The 15,363-nt window shown below is 41.8% G+C and overlaps 2 protein-coding genes across 3 annotated transcripts in view; both read left to right on the top strand.

Annotated features, from left to right (window-relative positions):
* Positions 1-4,044, top strand: part of WDR35 (WD repeat domain 35) — a gene marked incomplete at both ends in the record, with an annotated part of 47,570 nt that extends 43,526 nt beyond the window's left edge. For both annotated transcript variants that reach the window (XM_084235638.1, XM_084235637.1), the window contains 5 exons: positions 1,089-1,253; positions 1,687-1,827; positions 2,361-2,517; positions 3,351-3,591; positions 3,894-4,044. In XM_084235638.1, coding sequence (XP_084091764.1) covers positions 1,089-1,253; positions 1,687-1,827; positions 2,361-2,517; positions 3,351-3,591; positions 3,894-4,044 — 855 coding nt within the window. The remainder of the gene's footprint in view (positions 1-1,088; positions 1,254-1,686; positions 1,828-2,360; positions 2,518-3,350; positions 3,592-3,893) is intronic.
* Positions 4,045-10,266: 6,222 nt separating this feature from the next.
* TTC32 (tetratricopeptide repeat domain 32) lies at positions 10,267-14,954 on the top strand (the record flags this gene model as incomplete). Its single annotated transcript, XM_084235636.1, has 3 exons — positions 10,267-10,415; positions 13,972-14,138; positions 14,827-14,954. 3 exons carry the CDS (start codon positions 10,267-10,269, stop codon positions 14,952-14,954), a joined length of 444 nt encoding a protein of 147 aa, XP_084091762.1.
* Positions 14,955-15,363: the final 409 nt, after the last annotated feature.

Genomic DNA, 15,363 nt, shown 5'->3' with positions numbered 1-15,363 from the left:
TTTAAAGTGTAGGATTTTAGAAATTTTTGACTACCAATATATTCTTTTGAGTATTTTCTTTTTTGTCTTTCTTTTTTTTTTTTTTTTTTTTATAGAGGCATGCTTTATTTTATTTGTTTGCTGGTTTGTTTGTTTGTTTTGTTTATACATGCACTGGGCACAGTCAGAAGCGCGGGAGGGTGAGAGAATTCACCAGAGCCAGAGCGGGGAGCAGAGCAGGCAGAAGGACCGAAGTACACTGCTGAGGGGAGCAGCGGGCGGCAGGAGAGGTCTGCGCGCCATGTGGGACCCTCCTCCGGTGGCCGGGGAGCAGCCGGGGATCGAACCGGCGCCGCAGAGGCCGCGGGCAGCTTCGCAACCCAGCGCTCAACCGCTGCGCCACCGGGGAGGCCCTCTTTTGAGTATTTTCTTAAAGGGTTTTATAACGCTCCATTTGCTTTATAAAGATAACTTTTTAAAAAAAAAGAATTATTTATTTATTTATACAAGAACTGGGGTACAGGCCAGAGTTGCGGGGGCGTGAGAGGATTCACCAGAGACAGAGCGGGGAACAGAACGGCAGACTGACGAAATACACTGCTGAGAGGAGCAGTGGGCAAGACAGGAGAGGTCTGCTGCACCATGTGGGATTCTCGCTGGCCAGCCGGGATCAAACCGGCGCTGCAGAGGCTGTGGACAGCTTCACAGCGCTGCACTCAACCACCTGTGCCACCAGGGGAGGCCCTATAAAGATAATTTTTAATGTTAAATCTGATAGGACATTTTCTTAACTGAATTTGTAGATTTTAGGTTACTATAAAGAAATAAACCTTTTTTTGCTCATAGTTTGTGCAAAACTAGAACTACAAGATTAATGTTATTATAAACTTTGAAGTTTTAAGATATGCAAATCAAAGTCTTAAATCATTTTGGTACATGTTAGATTAGAAGACATTTTATAATTGCTCTGGTTTTAAGTGATTTTTTAAAAAGATGCTATTTTTCATAGTGTTATATATAATTACAAATATAAAGCATTATTGTGTGAATTTTATGACGTATATGACTATAAATGCTTGTGTCAACTGATTGGTACATTTTCCCCCTAGTGGAACAAGGCTGTTGAATTGGCTAAAAATCATAGTATGAAAGAAATTGGATCCCTGTTAGCTAGGTATGCATCTCATTTATTGGAAAAGAATAAAACCCTTGATGCCATAGAACTCTATCGGAAAGCCAATTACTTTTATGATGCTGCTAAACTGATGTTTAAGGTAATGTAATAATCTTGGTGAGTATTTGGTTTGTTCTAGTTGCCAGCGTTTTCTTAGATATCGAGGAACACGCTTCCCATTTTCTTAGTGGTACTCTATTCATTATCTGAGTATTATTACCTTTAGCTACCAAGGCTGTTAACTCATTTTGTAATGTATTGATACCCATCCCATGAAAGCTTTCTTTGTTCTGACTTAGTTATTTAACAGCATCTGTTGTAACTCCATGGACTGAATACTAAGGAGAGAACTCAGTACTTACTCATACTAAGTCAGGCTTTATTAAAAAAATAATTGTCACAATGGGTGGTGTTTATATTGCATCCTACTGACTTTCCTTGTTTTTTTGGAGGAATTAAATTGCAGAAATGATTGTATTTGTGCAAATACACATTAACGAATTATCTTCCCTCAATTCCTTTAATGTTTGCAGATTGCAGATGAAGAGGCAAAGAAGAGAACTAAACCTTTACGTGTTAAGAAGCTCTATGTACTGTCAGCTCTACTTATAGAGCAGTACCACGAACAAATGAAAAATGCCCAGAGAGGGAAGGTTAAAGGAAAGAGCTCCGAGGTGAGGCAGAACATTAAATAACATTAAGTCATCTGAGGAGTTTAAGACAAAAAGACTATCAAACTTCTCTGTGTACACAGGCCATTTAATCTGCTTGTTTGCATTTTTTTCCTGAGATAATGTTTGGCACGGAATGACTGATTTTGAATTAGAACTCAAATTTAGAAATTTCTACCTAGAAATATTGACAGTTGCCTTCTCTATAAGACTAATCTGCTTTCCTTGGTAAAGCCCTTGTAATTAGTCAGTTGTAATTAGTCTACAACTTGTAATTAGTCAGTTTTAAAGACTTGCCTAGAATATGAGTATTATTTAAATGTGTAAATGAATCTCCTGTTCAGCTTTGATCAGTCTGTTTTAAAACTTGATTAGGGAGAACCCTCGTACAATGTACCTATGTATTGAATCACCAGGATGTACTTTAAATATCTTTACAGTTATTTAAATGTTATAATTTTATTTGCCAACTCTCTCTACAAAGTGGTCATTCTATGTTTGTGCTAGCAGAAAATGTGGGTCTGCTTTCCTTGCAGGCTACTTCTGCCTTGGCTGGTTTGTTGGAAGAGGAAGTTCTGTCTACAACTAGTCGTTTCACAGATAATGCCTGGAGGGGTGCCGAGGCTTACCACTTCTTTATACTGGCACAGAGGCAGCTCTATGAGGGGTATGTGGACACTGCATTGAAGACAGGTGGGCACATTACCTAAGTACCACTGTGTGTATCTTTTCTTTGTATATATTTATGTGACCATCTGTATAATGTCGATTTTTTATTTTTCTGGAATACTGAAGAAGTTTATTAATACATTTTTCTTATAATAAATGCTTTTTATACAAGTGGATCTAAATATAATGAAAAAGTTAAATTTGAAAAGTTATACCTTTTGTATAATGTAGATTTTTAAGAAATGGATGCAGTTTGTTTACAAATCTGATATTGATTCTGCAGAGCATTGTAAAGATATTGTATTTCCAGTATAGAAAATTTGAAAATAAGATATGGTAGTCTGAACTGACAACTTTTAAGGCTTTTTTATTTTCACTTTTTTTCAATGTACTATTGTTTTAAGAACACAAACACAAAGTAGTTACCTGGTGAAAGAAACACAAAGAAAAACAGAATTTGATTCTGATATTTTTTAAACAAAAACATGGCACTATATTGAGAATTATGACTAACAGTGCAAAATTTACTTTTTCTGGAGTGCCACAGAAATGCTTAACTTATTTGTATGGAACAAGAGATGCATGTTTTCACAGCAGGCATTTGTCTGTATGTAGCTTTCTCAGTGGCCCAGCCTTGAGTGGGTGTTGTTGCTATTGTCCCTGCGCTGTAACTGCATTGCAGAACCATGGGGAACACAGCCTACTTCCTCCCACGAGTGGGCCCATCTCCCCTCTTTGTTTTCTTTAAATTTGCTGAAGTTCATGTAGGTTAAACTGAAACAGTTTAACGTAGTCTTTCCCAAGCATGTTCACGACATCAGGACTATTTTTCAAAATCTGAATTGCCTCTTTCCCAGCTCTTCACCTCCGAGACTATGAAGACATCATCCCCGCTGTTGACATCTACTCTCTGCTGGCGCTCTGCGCGTGTGCCAGCAGAGCTTTCGGTACTTGTTCAAAGGCTTTTATCAAACTGGAATCTTTAGAGACCCTCAGTTCAGAACAGAAACAGCAATATGAAGACCTTGCCCTGGAAATCTTCACCAAACATACTCCAAAAGATAATAGAAAATCCGAACTGGACAGCCTTCTTGAAGGGTAGGCTAGCTGTAATTAGTGCATGGCATTCCCCAATCCAAGCTAGAAGCTTGGATTCCTGTGTGTGTAATGTGTCATATAATAATAAAAACACTAAATATTGATGTAGTTTACCTTAACATTCTACCCAGTTTTATTTAGTTTTCCAAGTGTTTTAATATTTTCTTGTCGTAAGGAAAGTTTTGCTTTGAAGTTTACCTTGAAATGTTTTTCATCCTTCACTTTTTACATCTAATAAATGAAGTTTGAAATAATTAGAAGTTTTAATGCATCCTTCATTGTTTTTCCTTTTGTTTTTCCAGAGGAGAAGGGAAACTGCCCACATGTGTTGCCACCGGAAGCCCAATCACGGAGTATCAGTTCTGGATGTGCGGTGTCTGCAAGCACTGCGTGCTGGCGCAGGAAATCAGTAACTACAACTTCTGTCCCTTGTGCCACAGCCCGGTGGGGTAGAGGAATGGCAGATGCACACCACTGTGAATTGTTTGTAGCATATATGTGTGTGTCTGTTCCTATATTACGGTCGACTTCTATATGTCTACATGAAAATCAGCAATATTTCAGTTATGTTTTTATACATGATTATACATATGCATATCTATTTACACATATAATTATATATAGAAATACAGCTAAGAAATAATGGTATTGATTTTCACACATAAATGAATGGAATTCCACCCTATTTTTGTATCTATCTACCCATCTACCTACCTACCTAGTTATCTAACTTGTGGTTTGTTAAATGATACTGTGGAAATGTTCCAAATAAGAACTTTTTCTCCATGTCAAGGTTAATAATTAGAAAAAAAAAAAAAGAAACCTTGGTAGGAGGAAAGGGGATAGCAGGACAGTGGGACCAGGTTGAGTGTGGAGCACTGGCACACCTGTGTGAGGAGGCGTTTAAACAATGCTGAAATGAGCTCTATCTCATTTATTATAAATTTAATTAAATATGCATTGAATGTCTTCTGTATTTTATTTTTAGGAGTAAGGAAAAGGTATCTTAAGACCTTTTATAATTTGAATGGTTTCTAATAGCCATTTTTTAAAAATATAGCTTTTCCTTTTTCACTTACTCTTTTAGTCTTATCTAAGAGATAGCATTTGAGTTATTCTTCATACTACTGTGCAAAACCCCAACTCTACTTACATACAGAACATAAATATAAATTCATACAGAACATGCATTTTGCAGTAATAGTTCCAGTTGAAACACTGGCATGAAGTTGGACCCTTTAATTAGCTCTTGGGTCGTGGCGAGTGATTCTTTCTTGATGCACATCTGTATCACTAATTATCATTAATTTAAAAAGACTTATCATTCATTAAAAAATTTTTATCCATCATGGGTAATTTATTACCTGTTTTATATTGTTAATGATGTTCTCCATTTAGCATGACTCTTTGTCTTTTAATTTTGTGGCTACGGACAAAACTCTAGCATGAATTCATCAAAATAATTTGCTGAAGTTTGACTTAAGTTTCCTAGAGACAGTGAATAAAGAGAACTGTGTATCATTGTTATTGGAATTAGATGCTTAGGTTAGTTAGTTCAGTCTCTTACTTTGGTGTGTTTTTGTTCCTTTAGAGACAAGTTAAGCATGTTAAAGATTGAGAATAGTGAACTCTGACAAGAGGTTAGAGCTGAGATGATCTTAGGAAAGATAGTGGGCTCATGTGCCTAAATAAAAGGCCAGAAGTTGTAGAAATCTCTGTGTTCCTGTGCCTTGTGGGAAGTTACTGTGATACCGTGGAGCCTCCAAATACATTCCAGGCAAGCCCTTCCTTTCAGAGGTCTGGGGACAGAAAGAATTATAGACTGCATGAAAATCTCAAATCAATGTGAAGTACAGAGTAAGGAGCAAGGAGACAGCGATGAGGTGGGTGGACACTGTCAGGTGGTGTGCCAGTGGGCCACAGCGGTCCCAGTTCCTGAGCCCTGAGTTATGTACTGATGTCATGTCCTGCCTGTCACCTGCCTCATCAGCTTCCCTGATGGTGGGGCTATTAAGAGGACCAGAGCTGAAATTTGAGCCAGGGGACCCAGTCAGATGGAATGCACCGAGACCAGGGATGCCCACTTGCTCTGTGGAAGAGGCCTGAGGCAAGCATACCCACTGAGAGCTAGAGGGTCCACTTAGCCCAAGGAGCAGTTGTGGGCTTGATTGTATTTCTTGGGTGGAGGAATTTTTGTCACCAATGGTAAATTGAATACAGACCTTACACATATTGACTGCTTTATAGAGCTCATCCTTAGTGTTCATGAATATTTAGTGACTGTTATATTTTTTGTGCCTCATCAGTTTCAGGTATGGTCACATATAGACACCCTGTTTATTTTGCCTAACGCGTCTTGTCAGTTAACTTAGTGAAGTTTAACAATGAATTTTATCTAATTTGTTCTCTCTGAGAGAACAGTCCCCAAATCAAGAAACACATTCCAAACACAGAGAATACATCCTAAGGAATACATCTCGTGTTGAATTTAACTACATCTTTCTATAAGACTTTTTCTTTGTAAGAATGAAACTATTTTCTGCTTCATCAGCAAAAGAGAACTGTTAGGGAGGTGGGTTGTCTGCAGGGCGTATGTTCAGAGTTGTGCTTCCCCGTCCTGACCTGCTGCCTGAATCTCTCTCCTCTGCTTTTTCCTTTCCCATCCTGGGAACTAGCTGAGAACTCAAATTGTCAACCGGCTAACCCTTACTATGAGTTGTTAATTTACTTTTTAACAACTCCCATTTACTTCCATTCCAAAATCAGTTTTTGTCTCCTCCAGCCTTCTAACGCATCTTTTGGGAATTCTCCTTTGGCATTTTCTCATTTGCCATTTCATGCTGCATGAGCCCTAGATTTTTCCTCCAGTGACTATTTCAGATATATCTTGGGTTGCCTTCTCTGCTTGTTTTGGTTAAAACAAAAACCAAAATCTCTGAAAACAACCTCTCATACCTGTAGACCTAATTATCACATATAAGTGTGTATATACACATATATACTCATGAATATACACATACACATACACAGATGTATACAGATGCATCTTTTCTGCTATTGTAAAATCTTATGATTGGGATTTACATCTGAAAAAGTTTTAGTGATCTGTCCTAATGTCTTGGGGACCTTTGTTTTGCTAGAAAATAGACTAGAGAAAGGTCTACAGTATTAGTTGATCTAGCTGATTTTCTTCATAAAGAGGCAAATTTCAGGATAACACCACCAACAAATTCTTCTCCTGCAGAAAGGGGCAAAGGAGAAACACACATGGCAATATAGAACAAGTAGTTGTGAGAAATTGGATAGAGAGAATGAGGCAGTATGTTGGGGACAGTATAATGAATGAAACACTTCTTATAATAAACATGAACTGGCTTCCTTTAAATAATACTGAGTGACCTTTTATCATAAAACTTGGCCTGAATTATGTTACGTTTCAAAGTAGTGTGGTGGACAGAAGTATTGAGAAGCTGGGACTGGCAGATAGGCTCTATCGATGGCAATGTGCCTGACAGACAACATACATCGCCTCTTTATGCACAAATGCTAATTTACACTGTTATTTTTTTGTTGTTGTTAAAATACTCCTTGAAATTATATTTTTGTATTCCAAAGGCCTAGATCTTAGGTATTTATGTGGCATTAAATGAAAAAACAAAAACAAAAATAACCTGAAAATAATAAATATTGAAATAAAAATGACCTGTATTTCTCCTGTTTCTTCTATATTACTTATGGATAACATGGTACTTGTTTTGATTTAAATATTTTGGTGGGGCCTGATTAGGGAGGGTGTTGGACTCCAGAGTGTAGAAAGGGTCTGGGTGTTCAATAGATGTACAACATCACTTTTTCCTATCCACAGGAAAAACAACTTAGAAAGATATTAGGCAAATGCCAGAAAATTGGAGGTCCAGTACATTACTCTCTGTGGTCACAGAGCGCTCTCATTTTAAAAGTGGGGGAAATTATATTACCACCCTGGTGGCGCAGCAGTTGAGCGTGTTGGGCTGCGAAGCTGCCCGCAGCCTCTGCATCTCCAGTGAGGGTCCCACATGGCGCGACAGACCTCTCCTGCTGCCCCGCTGCTCCCCTCAGCAGTGTATTTCATCAGTCTGCCTGCTCTGTTCCCCGCTCTGGCTCTGGCGAATTCTCTCACCCTCCCGCGCTTCTGACCGTACCCAGTGCTTGTATAAATAAATAAATAAATCTTAAAAAAAAAAAAAATCAGAGGTAGTTAATTTGATCACTTTACAGCTTTGAGAGACTATTATTTTCTAAAATGAAAATAGCAGTATTATGTTGCCCCCTGCTGTCTATTCTTACAATTATTTACTCAATTCATTTTTTTTTTTTTTAAAGATTTGTTTATTTATGCATACAAGATCTGGGGTACAGGCCAGAGGTGTGGAGGGCAAGAGGATTCACCAGAGACAGAGTGGGGAGCAGAACAGGCAGATCGACTGAAACACACTGCTGAGGGCAGCAGTGGGCAAGACAGGAGAAGTCTTGGGTAGCTCCCACATGGTCTGTGGCCATGTGGGTAGCTCCCTGACTGGGGATTGAACTCATGCTGCAGTGGCTGCGGATAGCTTCATAGGTTGTGTCTTAATCCCTTGCACCACCAGGGAGGCCCTACTCAATTCATTTTTAAAAGAAATTAACGTTTATTTTCTTAGTATAAAAGTCACATATTCATGTTAGGAAATTAAAAAAATAAACAGTATAGATAAGACAGTTAAAGACATAATCTTGATAATAAAAGATTCATTAGAATTTATTTTAGTTGATTTTAAAAGAAAAAACTAAGGCGAAACATGAAATTACTGCACTCTACATTTTCATAGCAAGTTATTTGCTCTCGGGATTTCTCTAAAATTAAGAGACATTAAGAGACTTAGTTATTATTTTATTTAATTGCTCATTTCTTACTCAGCATGGTTTAAATTTCTAGCTGGTAAAATATAAAGGAACTTAGAGAAATGATACCTCTATACGCTGAAAATTAACAGCTAAAATTTAAACTGACCAGGGTTGTTGAGGCTGTGGAACAACTGAACCCTCTTACATGCTGGTGGAAATGCAAATAACACTCTTGAAAATTGAATTTTAGAAGTTTTCTCGGGAAAATTAAGAAAATACTTATATGTAAAAATACTTATGTATGTATATTATGTATGTGTAAATACCTATATATTTACTGCTCCAGTCAGTAAAAGGGAAGCTTTACTACAGCAGGATTGTGGGGTTCAGGCAGGAGGCCACCCTATGGGAGAAGGAGGAGCCTATTTGATTTTCTTCTTGGGGTACGGGTTGCTGGTGCGGCCATACTTCTTTTGGCCATTGACATCAGGGAGTTACAAGCAGACAAATACATTTGGCAGATTATCTTGTTGCTCGTGTTTCTGGGTGAGCAGGTGGAGGACAGCCTTGAAGAGACCACCATGCAGGCAGAGCACCAAGTGTAGGTGGACCCTGTGGAAGATGAGCCGAAGAGTCAGTGAGGGACAGCCACTGGGCGTGGCGCCAACACCTCACTTGCTGGGCAGGGCTCGCCAGTGTCCTGCAGAGCAGAGCTTCTCAAGTGTGACGGGAACACTACAGAGAATTCCTTCCACGGGTATCTGCCCAGCCTGCCCCGCAGAGCCTCCATCACTCCATTTCCTACCCTCATCCGAAACATGAGTGACAGCTACTTTCTTTGGATTGTCTTTTTACTCTTTTACTAGTCTTTGGTGCATAATTGTTAATTTTTATGGAGTCCAACTTTTTTTTGTTCTTTTGTTGCTCTTGCATTTGGTGTCACATCCAAGAAATTGCTGCCAAATCCAATGTCATGAAGCGTTTGCCTTGTATTTTCTGCTAAGAATTTTACATAGCTCGCTCTTGTATTCAGAACTTTAATTCACTTTGAGTCAAAAATTTTACATTAGGTAGGGGTCCAACTTATTTTCCATGCGGACACCAGTTTTCCCAGTACCAGTTATTGAAAATAATGTCTTTATGTGTCTTTATGCTAATTCACGTTTGGTTACCGTGGCTTTGTTCTAAGTTTTCAAATCAGGAAATATGACTCCTCCAGCTTTGTTCTTCTTCAAGATTTTTTTGGCTATTTGGATCCCTTGAAATTCCGTATGAATTTTAGGATGGATTTTTTTTCTATTTTCTGTAAAAACATCACTGGGCTTCCGAGAGGGCCCCGTGACTGTCTCACCGCAGGCAGCTCGGCCGTCCCCGCGCAGGGCTCTCACCTCCTCGGCTAAATCCAGGGACCTTATCCCTCCCCCTCCTGCTGTGATGGGCTGGTCCTCTCGACCCCTCTCCGGACTGTTCACCTTACGCAACTTTTCCTTGAATTAAACCCACCACCTGGTAAACTCCCGCGCGGCCGTTCGCCAGCCCCGGGGCCTTCCGCTTCCGGGGCAGCCCGGGCCTTCCCGCCCCCCCCCGGGCCTTCCCGCCCCCCCCGCCCCTTCCAGCCCCCCCCGCCCCCACTCGGGGTAACGGAGGCCGGTTCCTCGCGACATCGGGCCGCAGACTCGGGGGCCGACTATTCGGGTTGTCGCCTCCTGAGACGCGGGGCGAGTCCGTCCATGGCGGCTGCGACGCCCCCCCCAGGTCTCGCGAGACGACGGCGCTCGCGGGCGCGGGGCGGAAGGGGCTCGGCGCCGGGCGATGGACGGGCCGCAGGGGCCGGGGGGCCGGGCCACCCTCGCGCGCGCCCAGGCGCGCTTCCAGCAGGGCGACTACGCGGCGGCCGAGGCGCTGTTCTCCGCGTACATCCGCCAGTGCGCCTGCGCGGCCGCGGCGGGGGGCCCCGGCGGGTGAGCGTCGCGCGACGCGCGGACGGGGTGGGGGGCCGGGCGCTCGGGTCGGGGCCGGGCCGGGCCGGGCTCTCGGGTCGGAGCCGAGCCGGACCTCCCGCTCGCCCCGAGATCGCCGCCCAGCGGGGCGTCGCGTGTCGCTGAGCACGTGAGTCTCAGTCTGGGGAGAGAGGGGGGCCCCCTGGGAGCCGTCGCTCGTGCTGAGCTTTCGGGGTCTCAGAAGGCGCCCCTAGATAGGAGGGGGTCTCGGAAGCTCGGCGCGGCCTCCGCGGCGTCCCACTAGGTGAAGTACCGCCGGGGTTTCCCTCTGACGTGAGCAGACGTCAGAGGCCGCAGACCCGGGGGGCGTCGGGGCCCGAGGGCGAGGAGCTTCCTGGCGGGAGGCGTTTGTTTCTCGCTGTGGGGCTCGTGCGTTTGGGCGCGGATCTCAGCCTCGAAGGGCGCCCCCTCTTTTGTGTCTCTGCACTTTACTCGTTGAGGAAGCCGTCGGGTGTCCTCGGGCGCATTTCCCCTATTTCGGATTTGCTGAGTGTTGCCTACCCCTTCCCCCCATGTCATTTAATAGGATCTCCAGCATTTTGAGCTGGTGATTCAGTCTTGAGGTTTGATCCACGTCAAACCCAGTGTCAGGGCCGGAGGCGTTGTGTGTGGTGTGTAGACGCCCCCAGAGAGCCGGTGACGACCCTGTTTCTCTCTGTGACGTTATTAGCCTCCCTTGCTAGGAGCTACTCGCCCAAAGCCTCTTGGGCTTATACCTGGATGTGCAGCATTTGTTGTTATCCCAGGTTTTGCCTTTGTCGTTCTTGTTGATGGCGTGGAGGCTCCCAGGCTGCGACATGAAAAGAACAGAAAAGGGTTAGATGAACAGCTTCTTGGCTTGAGTTGTCTGCTCCACCCACCCCCCCCTCAAAGCTTTTACTCATCTATTTTTCGGGACAGCATTGCAATTGTTTTTTGTTAGGGGGCCTGAGGTTTGTATCCTGTTTGTTAAAGTCTGGGGGAGTTCAACCAGAAAAATAAAACTGCTTTTTTGTTTCAGTAATACATAGTGAATAGAAATTTGTGAAGAGGCAGTGATACCCACTCCCTTCTCTTCCTGCCCCAGCTCGATCCCCCTCCCCAGAAAAGTGTAATGTAAACATAGAAAGGTAGTTTCATATACTTGGTTCAAGTTCCAGGAATAGACATCTAGTAGGAGTAGGTTTCAAGCACATGCATCAGCAGGAGGTACACTGCCGCAGGCCAGTGTGGTGCCACCCCTTTGCACACCTTGGAGCACAGTGTGTGTAGCAGTGTCAGGCCCCCCTCCCAGCACCCCGAAGGAAAGCTGCCCTGGTGGAGTAGAAGGGGGCTCAGCAACCTGAGGCCACTGCTACTCTTCACATGGCTCACACCCACTCAGCCTCATTCTCAGCTGTAAAATCTTCAGTTTTCTTACAGCTCTGAATTCTAGGAATTCACATTTCACAATTCTAGGAATTCTCATTTCAATCTTTTCTTTAAACACATTTTTGAGAGTTTTAATTTATATTTGAAATGGAGGGTCATTGAATCATTTTGAAATAGTATTTGTAGCCTTTGAATGCCCTTCCCTCTGGCTTGTAGTATTTTTTTCTAATATCCAAAAACATAGCCTTTGCTATAAACCTGAGTTCCAGAATTTTTTTTTTTTTTTGCTAAAGTGAACAAATGCTAAAAATCCATATTTGAATTAGGTAACTTGGCCAAATCTCCTTACAATAAATAATACTACAAAAATCTTAAAGTTACCAAAAAAAAAAAAGTTGGTTTCAACTGTTAGTCCATGTCTTTAAAATATGAAACAATTTCCACAAGAAAAGTAGGCCTTTAGAATTTATTGTAATGAGACCTAATTCTAAATCAAGCATTTTGTGATCCTCAGAATGTAAGAAATTAATAACAAGGTTTTGAAACTTAGAAATTCAGTAACTAAAATCTTACTTAGAGTCCCCAGGCCGCGTTTTTCTTAAAACTCAACTGGGGTGCCGATCAACCCGTATTATAACAGTGTGAGGTGAAGGGAGCGTCTGTCCCCTCTTGCTCCCCTGGGCTTCGAAAATCTCCTTGTCCCAGTCTCCGTTACAGGCTGCAGAAACAGGCTTTTCCTGCACCTGCAGTGGCTCCTCTCCATGGTTAGCAAACCTGGATTTGAAGGGCCCTGTGTGCTGTGAGTACCTCTTAAGGCAACTGTACTTAAAGTCCCTGAGAGGCAAGGATCAAGATATTCAGAGAAGTAACTTTTAATAACACTGAATGTAGTCGTGAATATTTTCTGAGAACTGTACTTCACACTATGGCATAAAAAGAAATGACAGCTGAGGTTAACTTACATTTTCCCTGTTTGGTTCAAATTTGAGAAGCCTTTTGGAAAGAAGGAAAGGAAACCAGAATGATCTCTGAGCCTGGACAGAGCTCTTTAATATTTTTGGTGCTAATGATTGTCCAGCAGGAACTGGGGGCGAGAGTGAGAGGGGGAGGGCTGTGGTCCCTTCAGCTGGTGGCTGGTCATAGCTGCCTGGGCATCCAGTCCCTGCTTGTGTCACACTCCTCGGGCAGCTTCTGGAATCCACAGATATAGAGCTGACTCTGCCTGCAGGGCCCCCAAAGTAGAGCCTTGATACCCCCAGAGCAGGAATTCCACGTGGTCTTGGGGAGGATTCAAGCTAAGACTTGGATGGAGGGCAGCTCTGTCCCTGGAACAGCCCCTGGGGAACTGTGTGTTCAATTTGTGCTCAAGGTTAACTTACATTTCTTTATTGCTGGGAAAAGATTTCAAATCTCATTGTTTTGAGATGGTTTAAAATGTGCTCATTAGGGCCTCTCTGGTGGCTCAGTGCTTGAGCGCTGGGTTGCAAGGCTGCCCGCAGCCTCTGCAGCGCCAGTTCGATTCCCTGCCGCCAGCGAGGGTCCCACATGGCGCGACAGACCTCTCCTGCCGCCCCACTGCTCCCCTCAGCAGTGTATTTCATCAGTCTGCCTGTTCTGCAACCTGCTCTGGCTCTGGTGAATTCTCTCACCCTCCCATGATTCTGACTGTACCAGGTGCTTGTATAAACAAACAAACAAACAAATAGATAAATAAACAAACAAATAAATAAATAAATCTATCTTAAAAAAAAAAAGTGCTCATTACTCACTTGGCGACCTGTTCATAGCACACTTGAACTTTGGTCTGACTTTCCCTCCTTGCTCAGCAGGTATCTGATTTGTCTGCTGTGCCCTGGGTGTGTGCTTAGAAAATGAGCAGTGATTTTGATATATTCAGTAAAACAGGGGCTTTTACTGAGCTCTAAAATTAATATCCTCTTCAGATTGACGTTGTAATGCTGTAACCCTGCAAAAGCAGTTAATGACTTTGAACAAACATTGCTCCCACTGCTTGCTTGCTTGCTTTGCCCTGTGTCTTTAGCTTGCTTTTTTGTTGTCCGTCCAGCACGTTGTGAGGCTGTGGTTTGACAATGCCCAAAAGAGAATAAAAGTGGAAATGAGAGGAATTTGGTATCGGGTGTTTTTAATGTGAACTTTTTGTTTAAAGCAAATGCAGCCCCGAGGATTTGGCCACTGCATATAACAACAGGGGGCAAATCAAGTACTTGAGGGTGGACTTTTATGAAGCCATGGATGACTACACGTCTGCCATAGAAGTCCAGCCCAGTTTTGAAGTTCCGTACTACAACAGAGGGTTGATATTGTACAGGCTGGGTAAGAAAAATATTTCCCTTTTTGTCCTTGACTGTAGTTTATTAATTCAGAACTCCCAAAAGCTGTAAAAGGAATGTAGTAATCACCTTGTAAAGTTATGTGAAATTTGGGTTTTGAGCCTGGAACAAAGGGAGAGTACCTGAGTTTATTTTAGGCTTTCCACAGGCATTATAGACCGGAGTGAGCACTGGGGTGGGAATTGGACCTGGGCGCTCGGGTGGGGGTGACCCGATTACTTGGTGCCTGTGCATCCCCAGCTGTGAAATGAGGGTAATGCTGATTGATGATCACCTGTAAACCTTTCCTCAATTGAAATCTTTGAAGGCACATGAGACTATATAAACAGCTTTTCGATCCTTGGATGAAAGGAATTGTAGGTACTGTTTGTCATTTATAGTGTTAAAAAGAAAATAATTTTCTGTTTTCTAATTTCAGTGTAATTATGTTAAATGTGATACAGTTTTGTTGAAATTTTAGATATTCATATTAAAATTCTCAAAGAAATTCACAGCTAATTTTAATATTATTCCATAAGACAAGCAAAGTGACTTCAATGTAAACTGCCTTTACTTGGACTGGTTGAAAGTTTGTAAACATAAAGGCAAAAGTATGTGTATCAGACTTTGCTATGAATAAATTATAGAAATACTCACCTTTTTTCTCTTCTGTTTTTTGGGTTTTGATACAGGATGTTTTGATGATGCTTTGGAAGATTTCAAGAAGGTATTAGACTTAAATCCTGGATTTCAAGATGCTATTGTGAGTTTAAAACAGACTATTCTAGACAAAGAAGAAAAACAAAGAAGAAATTATTGAAACAAATTATTGAAAATTTAAACTTAATTGAACAATCCTGTCATGATCCTTACACTCGGCATTTGATTCTCTAATTTGAAGTAGGTATTGAGCTATTCTGATTTATATTTAAGATGAGTACACTAAAGTGGTTCATGCATTAGCACTTAAATAATGTGTTTAAGGTAGCTAATTTCAGATTGAGAAACTATGTTGAATATGTATGCTTTTTATAAAAGATAAATACTGATGTGTAATTGTATATTGTTACAGTAAAATATTTAAAGAAATGTGTGGTATTTTTCCAGTAAAACCATTTTTGATACCTTTTTATTCTTAATTTTTCAGTAAAACATTTTATATCTGCCGAAAAGCTGAAGTAGAACACATCTGTAAACTCTTCACTTTGATTTACCAGTTGTTAACATTG

Source organism: Talpa europaea, assembly GCF_964194135.1.
Source record: "Talpa europaea genome assembly, chromosome: 6".
NCBI lineage: Eukaryota > Metazoa > Chordata > Mammalia > Eulipotyphla > Talpidae > Talpa > Talpa europaea.
Note: the sequence above shows the minus strand (reverse complement) of the source record. Positions and strands in the feature narration are given on the sequence as shown.